At 37.0% G+C, this 16,990-nt stretch overlaps 1 protein-coding gene across 1 annotated transcript in view; it reads left to right on the top strand.

Annotated features, from left to right (window-relative positions):
• Nucleotides 1-507: 507 nt before the first annotated feature.
• The window catches only part of Txndc8 (thioredoxin domain containing 8), a 30,034-nt gene continuing 13,551 nt past the window's right edge, over nucleotides 508-16,990 (top strand). The window contains exons 1-3 of the mRNA XM_023562426.2: nucleotides 508-636; nucleotides 4,227-4,286; nucleotides 6,769-6,834. Coding sequence (XP_023418194.2) covers nucleotides 508-636; nucleotides 4,227-4,286; nucleotides 6,769-6,834 — 255 coding nt within the window. The remainder of the gene's footprint in view (nucleotides 637-4,226; nucleotides 4,287-6,768; nucleotides 6,835-16,990) is intronic.

Below are 16,990 nucleotides of genomic sequence, written 5' to 3' on the forward strand. Positions count from 1 at the left end.
AAAAATTTACTTAAGATAGCAAAAAATATCCCTAATCTTAAATGTATGTTTTTGACTATAGCTTTAATAATGATCATATCCCAAAAAAATTTTTTTAAAAAATGACTCAGGATGTAGATTAGTTCTTCTCCTTTTAATTTCACTATTAATGCTTGATTTTCCCATTAAACAAAAGTATCTAAAAATCAAATGTTGATATCCATGGTGAATAATATTCCACTGTCACATTTCAATTCTCACTTTTCCCTGGGAAATCCGTGTCTCCCCAGAGACGGCCATCATTACCAATCTGCATCACCAACTCATTTGGTGAGTAAACTTGTAATTTTTGTAAATTTTATTATCTTTTACATGTACATGCAAAGAGAAACACATCTGACCTCAGACACATTTAGAAATGGTTGGATCAGCTGCAGAACACTGAGGTAGAATACCTGGTTAAGGTTTTATAATGTGCCCCACCCTTTTATTCTCTGCCAATCTTTAGCAGAGTCAGTGATTATATACATGTATTTGCCTATGCTGTTTCAGGATGAGTTCAGAGCATTTTTGAAAGCTGCCGGACACAAACTTATAGTGGTGGAATTTTCAGCAAAATGGTGTGGCCCCTGCAAATTGATAGGTCCTGTTTTTCATGTAAGTATCACTGGTTTCTATCTCACAGTTATAGAAAGAGTTTAACCCCCCCCCCCCAAGAAGTTTTCCAAGTAATTCTTAAACATTTGGCCCTTAGAAGCTTTTATGGGCTAATAGTTTCTTGAAACACTCAATTTGTATTGTCGCAAATGATAGGCAAATCATATCTTACCTATTTCTTTCTTGTCTTAGACCTACACTGTAAATCATCCTAGTGAAATACTCAACTTACTTGTAGTTGTACACTTATATTCAGATCTTTTTTCTATTTACATATTAGTTCATATTTTATAGTCTCCAGATTAAAATATTGATGTCCATATAATATTTTATCTAATTTCTATGTTTCCCTACTTGAAAACTTCATTTTATTTAGTTTGGTAAAATATGCCACAGAAGGCATCTGGGGGTATTTCTTTTTATTTCTCCTTACTATTCAAAGAGAAATGCTGATGCTTATTATCATACCTTTTGTGAAATATATTCTTTCCTCAAATGTAAAGAAACTTCTATCTTTCTATTATACTCTGCTCTATTTTCAGTGAGATTTCTGATATCTTAACTCTTTTTACTAGACCTCTTGAATTCACCTGTTTTCATTTTAACTAATCATAGCTTTTAACATTTGATTAAAAATGAATTTATGGTCAACTAGAGAAATTTGCTACATAACGTCTCAGCATCCCTGCCATGCCTAAAATTCTCAGGATATCCAGAGGGAATATTTTAAGACCTGATGGGCCCTCCATTCTCATATTCAAAACTTTATCACAGAAATAGCCAAAGCTCAGATGTTGGATTAAAGCTCCAGTCAATGTCACACAGTTAAAGCTAATCAAATTCCAACAGCCAATGACACAAATTTTCAGAGAGTAAAATAGTATGACTACACAGAGTTGAGAAATGGAGCTCCTGACTTTGTCAGAAGAGAGAGGAAATGCGAGGCCACCACTGGGAGGACAAAACAGTAACAGAGCCATGTCAGAGTTAGAAATAGGATCACGGAGCTACCGCAGCTGCAACAGTCAAAATCGCTTCTGGATGTCCAGAAATCTAAAGTTTGGATGCTGGGACCCTAAGTATGGTTGCTGCTGACTGGTGCGTAGCTCCTCTTAGTACCTCTGCTTAGTGTCCAGCAGGAACATGCAAGGAAACAGGAAGCAGCTCTTTCTTACCTGCTCACATTTCATGGATAAAACCAAATATGCATCCAGACTAGCTGCAAGAGAGTCCAGGAATCCTTTCTTTCTTTTCCTCTCCAAGCTCTGTAGGAGAGGTGGTTAACTAGCTAAACCTTTATGCAAGAGAAGAAAAGAGGAGGAAAGACTACAAGGCATGTGAGATGCACAAAATACATATGTTTTCCCCCCACAGAGGCTCTCCGAAGAAATTGCTAAAGGATGTAATACAACAAGAAAAAATTAGTGAGAAAGAAAATGTGAGTTTTAAGAAGTATTCTAGAGGCTGGGGATTTAGCTCAGCGGCACAAGCGCCTGCCTTGCAAGCAGGCAGTCGTGAGTTCGATCCCTGGTACCTATAAAAAAAAAAAAAGTGTTCTAAAACTAAGTCTTACATAACCTCTCGGTGTCATTTGATCTAGGCCTCGGAGTAAGCACGGTAAACCTTTGCAGTAAAGAAAAGTATTGGTATTTTCAGCTTTGCAGGCCCTACACTCTCTGTCCCAACCATTCAGCTTTTCTCATTAGTGCAAAAAATAAAAAAGCAATAAAACTGAATTGACAAGAATGTTCCAATAAAATTGAATTGACAAGAATAAATGAAGAACTGGATTTAGCCCACAGGGCATAGGCTGTAACTCTGGGCTAAAAGGATCACCAAGCATAGAACAGAACCCTGAATAGAGCATTTCTGGAAAAGGAAAGTTGTAAATTTTATTGAGAAATTGTGTGATGTAATTATGGGAGATCAAGCAGTGTATGAGACTAACTCATAATGAATCCAAAAGAAATGACAGAAAATACGCCTCCAAAGTGAAACCAAGGCCAGATTAAGGAACCTGTGTAAAAATTTAATAAATTGCCAAAGAGAATCAAAATATAAAAACTTTAACAAGGATTTTGTCATCATGAAATTAGTGATTTTAGAGGGAAAAAAATTAGAAAAGCAGTGCTGTGGGTCAAGTCCAGAGTCTTGTGCATGCTAGGCAAATGGTCTACTACTGAACTTCATCACTAGCCCCAGAAAGTATTTTTCACTTGTACAACAGTGGGATTAGAAGGACCCAGGACAGGTAAACTAATGGGAACAGTCTCAGTTGGAAGGTTTACCAGTGGCACCTGGAGAGAAAGGAAAGATCAAATTCAGGAGACAGTTAAGATCAACAAAGCTGTCAACAAACAAAAAACAGATTGCATATAAGAAAGAACAGAGCAGAAAGAACCACAGTGATTTTTCCACCTACCATTGTCTCCATTTGGCCAGGTTCTGGACAGCCTGTGTCACCCTTAGGAATGCTTCCATTTGGCAAAAGTCACTGGAGATGCTTGAGATACAATTCTGAAGCAAACAAATCAAGATACTATTGAATGTCCTTAAGGTGTGGACAGACGTCTGAAAAAGCCCATGCTGCAGGTTCTCTATCATCTACCTGCTCCCCAGACCTATTACCAATACCCTCGCCACTTCTTCTGCCAAAGATGTTCCCAGAACAAGCAAAAGCAGAACAGGGTTTCTTTTTCTCTCCTTCCACTGTCCATTTCCTGAAAGTGCTAACTTTGGGAATTACATGTCCACTAGGTCAAATCAGTCTCCATGGTTCCCACTGGGGAGCATCCATTTTTCTCCAGAAACAAATTAATTGGCAGAAACTAATTAGAAGTCAGCTGGCAAATGAGTCTGGGAGGGCCAGTTTTAATATATAATATAGCATAGAAAGCTAGCAATGGAATGGAGAGCCATCAGAGAGATACTGACTGTGAAAATGTTGTTAATCACCTCAACCAGAATAGCCTTTTACCTCATCAGTTATCACCACCTTCCAAAACACCTCTTATACAAGCCAAGCAAGTATGTACCACTGGGCCACAACTCCCACACACACACACACACACACACCTGAGAACTATGTTGTGAACATCACTGAAAATAATTCTCACGAGGCCTTTCTCAGGAAAAGGCCGCTATCTTCCCCTCTACCTCTCAGGATACCACACACATTTCGTTATTTCTTTGCCTTGTGTCCTTCTCCAACTTTGAAGCACTAATCTTCAGTCGGTTCTCTTGAATTTGGTCCTGCCATTCACTCTTTCCCTTTTTTTTTTAAGACAGGGTTTCACTATGATGTTCAGACTGGTCTTGAACTGACTTTGGAGGCCAGGAGGGCCTTGAACTTGGAGGGATCCTCCTACTTCACCTCCCAAGTGCTAGGATTACAGGCTTGGGCCACCTAGTTTTCCATTGATTCTTGCTTAACCTCGGCATCAAATGGTATTTGCCTAACTACTTCAAGTTCTACAGAGTAGAGACATGCTGGAATGATGCTTAGCTGGTTCTAATATTTATTTCTCAGAGATTCAAATGTGTATTTTACTATTAATGGTAAGCTAACAGAGAATTTTTTTATTTTGAAGGCACTGTCTCTGAAATACAAAAATGTAAGCTTTGCCAGTGTGGATGTGAATAAATCACAGGTAAGAATCCTAAGTAATCCATATGGATTTTCAAAACCCAAACCTAAAGGAATTGCATAGCACTGTCTCTGGAATTGCATAATCAAGTAAAATCAACTAAAAGTTCATTTTTTTCCTGATAAACAGTAGTAGACTCCAACACAATACTCTTGTATGTTTTGTGCAACTTTTAAATGCTAGCAAACATGTGCCTCTTCTACTCTTTTCTCCTCTCCCACACAATGCTGACCGCACTAAACAATCCTGACATTCTTCACCACAGAGAATTCGGCACTCTATATCAGAATCCTCAGCAGGTTACCACAGACGGACATCAATCCATCGGAGTTGAGCTGATGTTAACAATGATTCTCACTTATGGTAGATAATCAGTTTCTGAAACCTGACTCAGTGCATTACAGACACTTTAATATAGCTTGCTTTTCTCTTGTTGTAGCTTATGCTTTTTTGTGATTTGTCCAATAAATCCTTCCCTAATTTCCCTAGAGTCATTCTTCCCCATCTTAACCCCTCAAATAATCAGTTTTATATTCTCAATCCAAATACGTTTTATTGATGTACACAATGTCTCCTACATATCATGCTTCCTAACTTTTGCTAATTTTTAATGAGAAAAGTAACTGTGTTCATCAGTATTCTTTCACTATAGCAAAATACCTGAGATAATCAACTTAGAGAAAAGGTTTATTTTGGCACATGGTTTTGAAATTCCGGACCATTGGTTCCATTGCTGTTGGGCCTATGGCAAAACAACATGTCATTGTGGAAGCACATAGCAGAGCAAGGCTACTTTCTTCATGTCAAGGAAACATGAGAGAAAGAGGAAGAAGCCAGAATTCCAGTCTCCTTTAAGAGCATGACTCCAGTTACCTAGTGACCCCTAACTAGGACCCACTTCTTCAAGGTTCTACTACTTCTTAAAGGTACAGTGCCACACTTGGGACCAAACATTTAACACATGGGTCTCTGGGGGACTGTCACTATCCAAATTATGATACTAATAATAACAAGTGACTGTACATACATTAGACTACATGCAAGCTTTAGAACAAAAAAATTGATTATTAATCCAAATAGTTTACATGAATGGAATCAGGAACTATATGGTCTTTAATGACTGGCTTATTGATTTTAGCATGTTTTCAAGGTTCATGTATTTTATAGCCTATATCAGCATCATTCAGTTTATTGCTCAATAATATTCCATTGTATAAATACTACCTTTTACTTACCTGTTCATCTACTGATGAACACTTAGATTGTTGGGACTTTGTGGCTACTGTGAGCATAAACTTGACTACAGCAGTTTCTGTGTGTACATAAGTCTTCATTGCTCTTGGGAATATATCCAGAAATAGAATTGTTGAGTCTCATGTTAACTCAACATTTAACTTACTGTGAAACTGACAAACTGTTTTTCAAAGCAATTGCGACATTAGATATTCCCAGTATCACAGCAGGAGGGCTCAGACTCCCCCATACATGTCACTGTTTTGTCTTGTTTTTTAAATTACAATTCTCTGGTTTTTAAGATGAACTAAAAAACACATTTTTCTATTAGTAACATATTTATTAGTTGTTATTACCTTAGTTACGTAAATTATAATTTAGTATTTGTGTGTACGTGTGTGTGTGTGTGTGTGTGTGTGTGTGTGTGTACTGTTGTAGGAAAGGAAATGGATTCAATGACAATAGAACTACAGTTATATTAAAGAGGAATGTCCATTTCTGCTGATCCCCTGGGTGGCTAATTTTCTTTTGACTTCTAAACAAGAAAAACAAAAACTGCCATTTAGAAGCAGTTTGGAATGAATTAATCTTTCATGATTCAGGCCTATTTTCATATATTTAGATTCCAAATTTTTCATAAACATAGATGAACAGTAAAGTGACTACAGGGCTTACAAGAAAGAATTATGTTGGCCTCTCTTAAAATCAGAGACCAAAATATATAGAGTATGTTACATTTTTTAAAATGCATTATAGTAAAAGACACATTGCCATGAATCTCCTGCAAACACTCCCCCTCCCTATGGACACATATCTCACCCTTCCTGCAGCTTCCTGAATCAGCTCTGCAAGTCCTCTTTCATGCATGTCTTTATGAGGTATGATCAAAAATAGTGCGAATGCCACTGCTAAGTGTCACCCAACAGAAAGACAGGCTCATAAAAACGTTGTGCGGACTTCTCATCCATCTTATTCATAGGATCTGGCACCATGCCACTCTGGTTTTTCCCCAAAGTCAAAAATTGCCGTAAAAGGTAAACCATTTGAATAGATTCAGGCATCCAGGTGGCCACAACCAGTACCACTTGAAAGTCAACCAGTAGGATTACACATTCTCAGGCCGGATAGTCTCTAACGTGTCAGGTGTTCCTGAGTTTTAAGACACATCTCCTGAGAAATCATCAAGCAGTGTGTTTGATACAAAGAAAGCATATCACAATTGCTGACTTCATACCATTTCTTTCTTTCCCAGGAGTTGGCTGAATTTTGTAACGTCCAAGCAATACCAACATTTCAAATGTTCAAGCAAACCGAGAAGGTATGTTTCTGTGGAAATAAGCAGGGCTGAATTAAATTCCATCAGAGCTAACACAAAAATGAACAAAACAAATCAAAAACAGAGCAAATACCTGGGTATTCTGGGTATATGAAACTACCACATTCTATTTTTAATGCTTAGCAATGTAATTCTTAGTTTCTAATCTCTACCTACTAGTGAAGGATTAAAATATATGATTAATAACAAACAAACAAATCTTCCCATTTAGACCACCTGAGCCATTCAAATCCATAACAATTACCCCATTATTAGCCCTGAAGTAGCGCCATAAAAAAATCTTTCCAAAAGGATATGATAAAATTCTCACATCAATATATATCAATCATAACCACATCTAAGGGAATGTCACTCAAAACTATCACAATATACAAAGTGTGATTGAAAAAAATGTGATGAATAAAGTTTTAAAAATTTTACTACAGTGAAAGATAACAATGCCATGAATTCCCTTCAAAATAATCCCTCTAGACTAAACACATTTATCCCATCATTTTTGCCACTTTCTGAACCAGTTCTGGAAGAGTTTTTAGTGTCTATATTTTCATTGTCATGGCTTCCGCAGTGTTTTGATTCAAAACATTTACTTCTCATGGTGATGCTGACTGTGGGGAAGAGCCAAAGGTCTCACTCTGCCGGGCAGGTAGATAAGATAGCTGAAGATACATGGTACTGTTTCCTAGCATGGCTTTCCATTGGACAGCATCTAGAAGAAGCATTCACCAAATTTTTTATCACACCTCATACAGACAATTGTAAAAGAAGACTTCTAGAACTGTTTTGGAAGGTGGCAAGGATGATGGGATAAGTTTAATGCAAGGAACAATCGTGTGAGAAGATTGACAGCAATGTATGTTTCACTGTAATAATTTCTAAAACTTAAGTATTCACTGGATATTTTTATCATACTTTATAGCCTACTCAGGTTCTGGATTCAGATTACCATGGTTCAAATACCACTTCTATCACTTTCCAGCAGTGGGACTTTGTACAATTTACTTAGTCTCTTCATATCTTGTTTTCTTTGTCTGTAAAATTAAGAATAATACATTTTCTTATTCAGGATTGTTGAAAAATGAAATGCAATTACATTAAATATTAATTAAATAGTCATTAACATAGCTAAATTGATAGATTTATCATGGCTTTCAGTGACTGACTTGTTGTGTTAGTCGTTGTCTTGAACATTTTACCGGGATAAAATGTCTAAAATGTTTGGCACAAGAGGAAACTGACAGATTCATGGCTGAGACATTAGCAGTTGTGCATACCTCATGTGACAGTTTGTAACAAGCTCAGAAGGCACAGAAATGTCTGTTTCTTTACACAGGATGGTCTCTTTCCTGGGAACTTATTCTATAGCAATATCTCAAAGAAAAATGCACAGCTAAGTGTAAAATAATTGTACCATAATTTCTAATTTCAAATATGAAAGCAATCTTGTTGTCTTCTAATGGAATCACTAAGTGAATTACAATATATACACTCTATGAAATAGTATACAATTAAAAATCTTATGAAGACCATATTTAAAGTTCACAAATTCACACTTAGCTTTGTAAAGATTATGTCCACGATGTGAAGAATGAAGGCATTTGATATGCCAGCTGTAGTTTTATAGCTTCTATTTGTTTCCATGTATTTGCTATAGTGCAATTTGTGTAATAGGTTTAATTAAAAAATAAAACTACATATACCCTCCCCCCAGATTTTTACTTGAAAAGTAAAGCGATTTAGCATACGCCCCACTTACATGTCAAGTTGCTTATCACCTTTTACTGTCTTTCCTCTCCATCTCAGCCATGAGGATGCTTTCTTCCTTCAGATTTTATTCCAACTTTTCCTCCCCTGCTGCTCCAGGCTTCTACCCATCAGTTGCCTTCTTTCAGATTTGGAGTTTGGAAGCTGGAGTTTTCCCAGGATCCATTCTCCATGTCTATTGGCAGTACTCTGATTCCACCAAGGAGCCATCCCCTTTCCATCTTAGTTTCTGTGCTTTCTTTGGGCTCCAGCTCTACTTTGAGACCCGTCTGTGAGCTCCAACCCCAGCAGGAATGGACCTTTAATTCTAGTCAAGCCAATCTAAGCCAAACTAGAATCAATTCCAAGCTTTGTTAAGAGAGGTAAAACTCTTCTCTTGAATATCACTGGATTTAAGTTGGGAAAGACAGGGCTGGGAATTTAGCTCGCAGTGACAGCCTGCTCGCAGGCGGTCATGAGTTCAATCCCTGGTACCGATTAAAAAAAAAAAACAATTGAAAAATACTTAGTCCTGAAGCTACTACAACCATCTTGTCACCATGGAGAAACATAGAAATGAAACCACCATAAAAATGGACACAGAGTCAAGCCAAGAAGTACTAGTGGTATCAATTGAGTCCTGAATTTATCCATGCCTGAAGCCTAACTATCTCCACATAAATTTGTGATGGGTTTTCTGTCACTTGCAGTCAAAAAATTTCTAAAGAAAGCAGGATGTAGGGGCGAATCCCAGAAGGTGTAATCCTAGGAGGTTGAGACAGGAGGATCACCATGAGTGTGAGGCTAGCCTCAGCTACGTAGTGAGCTCAAGGCCAGCCCAAACTACACGGCAAGATCCTGTCTCAAAAACAAAATTCCAATGAGTCTATTTGATGTTCCTTCAGACTACTCTACTGATTTTTGAAAGAGAATATATGTATTGTTTCTAATTCTTATTCTCTATCTATCCTCTCATCACTCTGCTCTCTTGAAGGTCATGAAGTAGCTGCATGCATCTTACTTATGGTAAAGTCATTTCTGATGGTAGATGTAAGAAATTGTACTCCTTGTTTACACAGAAGCACCATTAACTAACCAGCTTCCATGTTCTGGAAACTTCCCGGTTGTTGGCCTCCAACCTTGTTCCCTCCCAAGTACTCATCTGGTTCATCTCCTCTAGCCTCACATATCAGTGCTTCCCAAGGTCTAGCTCTGTGCATCCTGCCTTCTCTCTGTTAGCAACTGAATCCCTACTTTTAGTTCCATCATCTACTTCAACAGCTGAGACAGAAGTTAGCTTCACAGCACTGTTCTCCTCTCTTAGATCTTTCTGAAACTCCTTCTATGTCACTCCCATAATTAAAATTTGATGCCCCTCACCCTTCATTGCCTACAGAATTAAAGCTAAACCGTTGGATTCAAGTCGAGCATTCAAATTTCACCATAATTTTGACCTGGTCTTCTGTTCCATGCCCTTTCTGCTTGATTCCGATCTTAACTTCACATGTTTTCTCACACAATTCTGAATACCTAAAGTGGTCCATATCTGATCTGAACACCCAGTATCCAGAAGAATCATAGGTGGATATGACGAATGAATAAGCAAAGCTTGACTGAATCTTGACTGGTGCACGTGATGAATGAGTATGCAAATGAATAAACAAATAAATACTTCTGTCTTTGCGGTGAATCCCACTCTAGCTCTGCCTCCGCTTCCAGTTGTGTTCTGGCACAGTCTGATTCAGAGCAAGTTTCTCTACAGCTCAACGCAGTTTTCTGTTTTTGCTCCTTCTGCAGTTGATATTGCTTGGTCGACGCTGCCACTCGACAGTTTTCATCCCTGTTTTATGATGATACAAGACTCTAAGTTCTCAATTGTTTATGTGTGTAGGCTCTTGGGCAAATCCAAGCCATGTTTTTAAGCAAAGGCTTGGAAAAGCATTCCTTCAGATGGAGCAGGAGATATCTCAACTGTGTTAAAGGGCATGGATCTCTTCAGCTGATGGAACAAAACACCTGCCCTGCAAAGATAACTTAGTGAAACACTAAGAGTATATCCACTTTCTGTTATTATATCTGAGATAACAAACTCAGATTTATTTTTGCTCATGATTTTGGTCATCACCATAGCTTTTGGATTCAATTGAGGTGGCCTGGCAGAAATTCATTCATGTAAATTTCCTTCCACAATAAAAGGAACTAGGAAGGCTTTCACTGACATCTGCTCTCTTCCTGGGGGCAGGGAAAATTACATTCACGTCTTTAAAACCTCTTCCATTTACTCTGCTCCACCCTTTCATTTAGAACAAACACAACTGAATATTGATTTAACACAATTATTTTTTAAAGAAAGAAAAACTAAAGAAACAGTTTCTATTAGGATCATTACAAGAAGTATGTTTACATTTCTAGTAAAGCATCTGGCAAAAGTCCATTATATCCTTTTTCCTATTATCCATTATATCCTTTTAAATGTACATAGTATAAAAGCTTTATGAGAATTCCCTCTAGAACCCAAAAGAATACTGATCTCTTTTGAAAAGATGGTTTGTTCCTATAATCTCCATTTTCAGAAAGATTCATTCTGGTAAGTAAGTTCACTCCTGTGATAAAAGGAGTCAAGAAACTCCTGGGAATTCTCTTTTTTTTTTTTTTTTTTTTTTTTCTTTGCTTCCAAGGATCCCAGCATTAGCATCTCCACTGGAATTCAGCAGTCTCCTCTTACTTGAGGTTTCCTGGCATTCCCTAGTTGCCGTGCCCATATTACATCATCCTTTATGCCTTCATGGGTTTATCTTGCTCTTGTTTCTTGTTCATTTTTATTATTTCTGAGGTATATAAATCATAAAATCTAATGAACTAAAGCAAATAAAACCATATGCAATTACTCAAAAGCATTTCCTAGTTGTTAAAATTTTCATCTTAAGGTAAAAGAGCTGACAGTATAAGTGATGATTGTAATTATACCACAATTTTAGTTCAAAAGAAATTCCAACTTGGGAGATTGAGGCAGGAGGATCATTGTAAGTTCAAGACCAGCCTGGGCTACATTCTGACCTTAAGGCCAGCCTGAAACGCATAGTGAGACCCTGTCTCAAAAAGACAAAATAAATAAATAAATAAATTCCAGGTTAAAGCAATTCTGGAAGTCCACTTTTATGAGTACCGTCACACATATTGATCAAAAGTATGGCAAATGATGCTGCCAAGTCCCATCCAATGAAAAGACAGGCTTGTAAAAATGTTACTGTGCCTTCTCATTCACCTTAGACTGGAGCTAGCACTGCGTGACTTCTAGCTCCTCCTTAAAGTTGCGAGGACAATGAAAAGTAAACATTTGGAATCAGTTCAAGACATCAGTGCAGCCACTAGAGCGCAACTGAAAGATTTCTAGAACCACTTCAGAAAGTCACTAGAACAACGAGACAAATGTTTTCAAAGTGAGGTAGAATATTTTAAGGGGGGATGAATGCTGTAATAAACTTAAAACTGTAAACATCCCCCATATTTTTCAATTACACCTTATATACCTTGGTGTTTTCATCTAGGTAGGACACCACAACATATTCCAGGGAGGTTTACTGTGGTAAATAAGTTCGTTTCTGAGACCTTGCAGACAGGCATCCAAAACTTTGGCTGGTTTTGTAACCAGAATATTAGACTGTGCTCTATTCCTAAATAGAACAGTCTCCTTTTATCCCAGGCAGTGTGATCCAAGCCCCTCAGTGAATGGCTGAAACCACAGAGGTGGTCGGACCTTATGTACATTGTTCTTCCTACTTGTCCTTTCCATAGATTTTAGCAACACAACGTAAATTTGCTTTCCTATGTTAGTAAGTCACATACTTCCACCTTTCACATAACAGAAGCACATTGCAGCTTCTCTTTGGTGTATTTGAATTGCCAACATCACACTCTTTCACTTTGGGATCATTATTAAATAAAACGAGGGTTATTTGAATGTAAGCACTGCAACACTATGATAATTGATCTGACAATGGAGACTCGTCTGATTAATGGGTTATAGGTAGTGTATACAATCTAAATCCTCTGGACAAAGGTACTACTTCCCAACCAAGGTAAGTGGGATGACTTGAGAATTCATTATCCAGAATAGCATGATATTTAAAATTTATGTATTTTTTTCTGAATTTTTCTATTTAATATTTTCAGATCATAGTTGTCCAGGTAACAAAAACCATAGAAAACAAAATTGCAGTTAAGGGGGGGGGCAACCATAATTCATACATTTGACTTAGAGAGACCCTCTAAAATCCAAAAAGGCTATAAACACCTTTCTCCAGAAAAATGATCATATACTAATAAACTGATATTTACTAAGGTATTCTATAATCTTTAAGGTCCACTGATGGGACCCTGAGGTAATAACTTTGGGGTATGTCTGGTGAGTGGGAGAAAGGAAGGAAAAACAAAGAAGTAGCAAGTCCTGGACACCTCTTTAAATAATAACCAACTATTAAAGTTGACTTCATCTTTCATTCTTTGATATTAGAGTGAAATATCTTCCCAAGATACATAGGTCAACTAATAAGATTGATGGAATGTGGATACATAGATGCTAATGATAGGTGTCTGCAAGTATTTTTGTAATTCTTGAATCAGACAAGTGAAGTTTGAACCCCAGCTTTGCCTCTTATTACTCAGTGATCTTGAGAATGACCCATGACTATCTTGAGGTTACTTTTCCTTCTCAGTCAAATAAGGACTACAGTCTTTGATAAATTGATATAAAATTTTGCAACTATGTGTAGAGAAATCCCAAACTCTGGACTTAATAAATAATGAGAAATGTAGCTATTACTGGAGCCCTAGGATCTAGCTGTGTGTCTATCTCTCTGAAAATTTATAAATAAGTAAACATTTAGAAATACAGTTTATTGGCGGGGGGACCAAGATGATGGAGTGATAGCAGAGAAAGAGCCTCTCTGTTGCTGTCCAGACACTGGAATATAGAAATGTGAGGGAAACAGGAGAGATGAGAGGGAAGTGGGGCCCCTGGACCCAGGAAGGATCTGAAGTGCAAATTGAAACCCGTGGAGAGATTAAAGAGAGAAATTTCAATAAAAAAAGGAGATAGCCAGTGATGCCTTCTCCCTGATACTAGACTCACTGTGCAAAAGGAGTGGTTCAAACCTGCATACACGTGGGGACAGCTGGCCACCCCAGAGTCCTGCACAGAGAGACACAGCATTGGAGGAGACCAGTGGACATGAAGGACCACACTAGTTAGCAGTGAATCCTGAGGACTTTGTCCTCCTTGCAATAGTGATTGACTGGAGAGAGGCCAGCTGAGATCAGGACTCTGAACTGCTGCCAGCTCCATCTAATCAGCTCCCAGCTGACTAAGGGTCATAGAAAATACTGTTGTGCAGTGCTAAAGAACCCAGAGGCTGAGTCAAACAGGCAGCCAAAAAAACTGAAAACATAGGATCTTGCAACAGACTCAAAACCCAAAAACCAGTTACACCTGGAAGACTGCTCAGAGAAGTAGTCATTTCCTCAGGGTTCTAAATACTAGCAATAATGCAACTCACTGTAGTCAATGTACAGCATTATCTCAGGAATCAAACTAAAAACAAAGAAAGAAAATGAGAAGACACTTAAACAAGATGGAATCCTTGACATCCTGCTCACCAAAGGCAAATTCAGGGGGCAGTGAGGTGGGACAACCCAAAAGCCACTCACCTGGCTTCTCTAAAGTGGTAACAATAAACCAAATGAATGGAGCTCTATAAAACATCAAATCAGAAATAACTTATCAGATGACCACAGAGGTAGTGTCCACAGTGAAAACCACACTTAGTGAGCCTGAAACAAATACAAACAAAAAAATAGAGGAGCTTAAGAAAATCGTAGAAGCCATGAATGCTCAACACAGCGAAAAAATGGAATTATGGAATCTATCATAAGGTAGATTCAAGCAGATATCCAGGAGAATAGAAATTCTATTAAAAGTATTCACAGCAGATTAAACCAATGTAAAGACAGGATCTCAGATATAGAAGACAGGCTTGAGATTAGCAATCAGGAAAAGAAAGATTCCTTAAAAATAGCAAAGGCCCATAAGAAATCAGTTCAGCAACTGCTAGATGAGGCAAAAAAGAATAACTTAAGGTTGATTAAAGTCATCAAAACATCAGGAGATAGCATAAATGAAATAAAATTGTTCACAGATGTCATGGTGGAAAACTTTCTTATTAGGGAAAAATAAATTAACATACAGATAAGTGAGACATATAGAGCCCCAATTAGCCCAATCAAAAAAACTACATCCAGGTATATCATAATCAAAATTCCAGAAGCTAAATACATAAATGGACTCTTAAAAGATATTAGGGGAAAGAAACAAATCACCTGTAAAGGAAAGTCCATCAGAATCACAGCTGAATTCTCAGCACAAACCTTCAAGTCAAGGAGAGTAAATATTTCAAGTTCTAAAGGCACCCAGATTGATGCACCCTACAAAACTGTCTTTCAGAACTGATGGAAAAATAAGATACTCCCATGACAAAGAACTGAGGAAATTTATGACCATGAAACCAGCACACCAAAATATAGAAGAACGTTTTAGAAAGAAATAACAAGGAATAAAATTATGAACTCCAACAGAAGGAATCTACCAGGCAAGACAAACAATTAAACAGAGGGAGGGAAAAAATGGGGGGAAGCCAATGACAGGAAAATAACATGACAAGTGTAAGTCAATACATATTAGTTATAACCATAAATTTTTTTTTATTTTAAAGAGAACAAAAGAATACAGAATGAAACAAAGCAAATCAGAACAGGAAAATGCAAGCAACACAATACTTCACAACAAAACAACTGGATATCAACAATAGCTAACATAATCTCTCTTTTCTTTGAAATAGTTGAGCATACCTTCACACACAATAGTAACAATATAGTAAAAAACCATTCAAAAGAATGAAAGCATTACAGGACTTCAAAACCAAATAACAGGAAATGAACAATGGCTACTATAATACCTCATTTTCATCAAAAAATTTGTAACATCGCACACAATAAAATCAAATAAAACACAACAGGATAGAACCAATCAAAACAGAAGAACAAAAGCATGGTAGGACTTCAAAACAAGATGATAGTAAATCAGCAATGGCTACCATAATGTCTTGTTTTCTTCAAAATAGCATTCATACCATCCCACATAATAAAATCAAACAAAACAAAATAAAATCAGACCAATGAATGAAAGCATTATAAGACTTCAAAACAATATAATAATTCCCATGATTACCATAATATTTCCCATTATATTCAAAATAGTTGCCTTTACCATCTGAAAGCATAAAATCTCACAAGAGACAGAACAAAGACAAACCTAATAAAACTATATAAACAATGCAAGAGTTCAAGAAAAGATAATAAGAAATTGACAGTAGTTTCCACTTTTCCCTCCTTTTGCTCTTTTTTAAAAAATTTTATTTGAAGAAAGACTAAACAAAACATAAAATGGGTAGAAATAATACATACTTTCAAAGAAAGAATAAACCTTAAGAAATCACTAGTTGATATCTACATATTGTCCTCTTACAAATAGTAGTTCAAAGATACAAAAGTGGAGCATATAAAGTGGGGTTTCAAACAGCGAGACTGCAACCAGTTCTGTTCAACAAAAAATCACTCTGAGCAAAGAATAATAGTATTGCTGGGTTTCACATTATGATACTCCAGGATCAGCACTGGGCACTGTAGTGTCTCTTTTTCTTCAAAGTATTGTTCATTTCATCATGTGTCATAAGATCATTCTCATAAAGTATTTATTAGTTCTACACATGCATGAGTCTTAATATGTGTGTCTATCTTTTCTATTTTTGGAGGGAGGAACAAAACAAAGCAAGACAAACATCATATTCCTATAAACACATGAAATGAAAAAAACATATAAGACCACTGTACAAGGACGAATTCCTTCTCTGCCTCATCTCTGCTATTCTATTTTTCTGCTATTTGTCTATTCCTTCATTCCACTGTCTGCCCCATTCACTGAGGCCTCTCAGCCACTGTTGCTGGAATCATGGTATTTCTCTCTCTCTCTCTCTCTCTCTCTCTCTCTCTCTCTCTCTCTAATATCCTTCATTTGTGGTTACTCCTGCTTCTTCGCTCACATTTTTATTCTTAATTTACAGATTCTCTTGTCATCTTCTAGCCTTTGAAATGTTTCTTCCTGGTTCCTTGTTATTTTTAAGAGATTTTTTCTTTCATGATCACACATTATAAATCTCTCCTCAAGTTTCAAAAGGCTAACTTTAGTTTCTGTCAAAGCATTTTGCTAGCTTTCAATGGAGTTTTTAGTTTCCAGGTAATCTCTTTGGATCTATTTCATGTATTCTAGATTTTGTTTATATTCTTC

This window comes from Cavia porcellus, unplaced genomic scaffold, assembly GCF_034190915.1.
Source record: "Cavia porcellus strain 051 isolate PalLab524CR breed Dunkin Hartley unplaced genomic scaffold, mCavPor4.1 scaffold_1, whole genome shotgun sequence".
In the NCBI taxonomy this organism is placed as follows: Eukaryota; Metazoa; Chordata; class Mammalia; order Rodentia; family Caviidae; genus Cavia; species Cavia porcellus.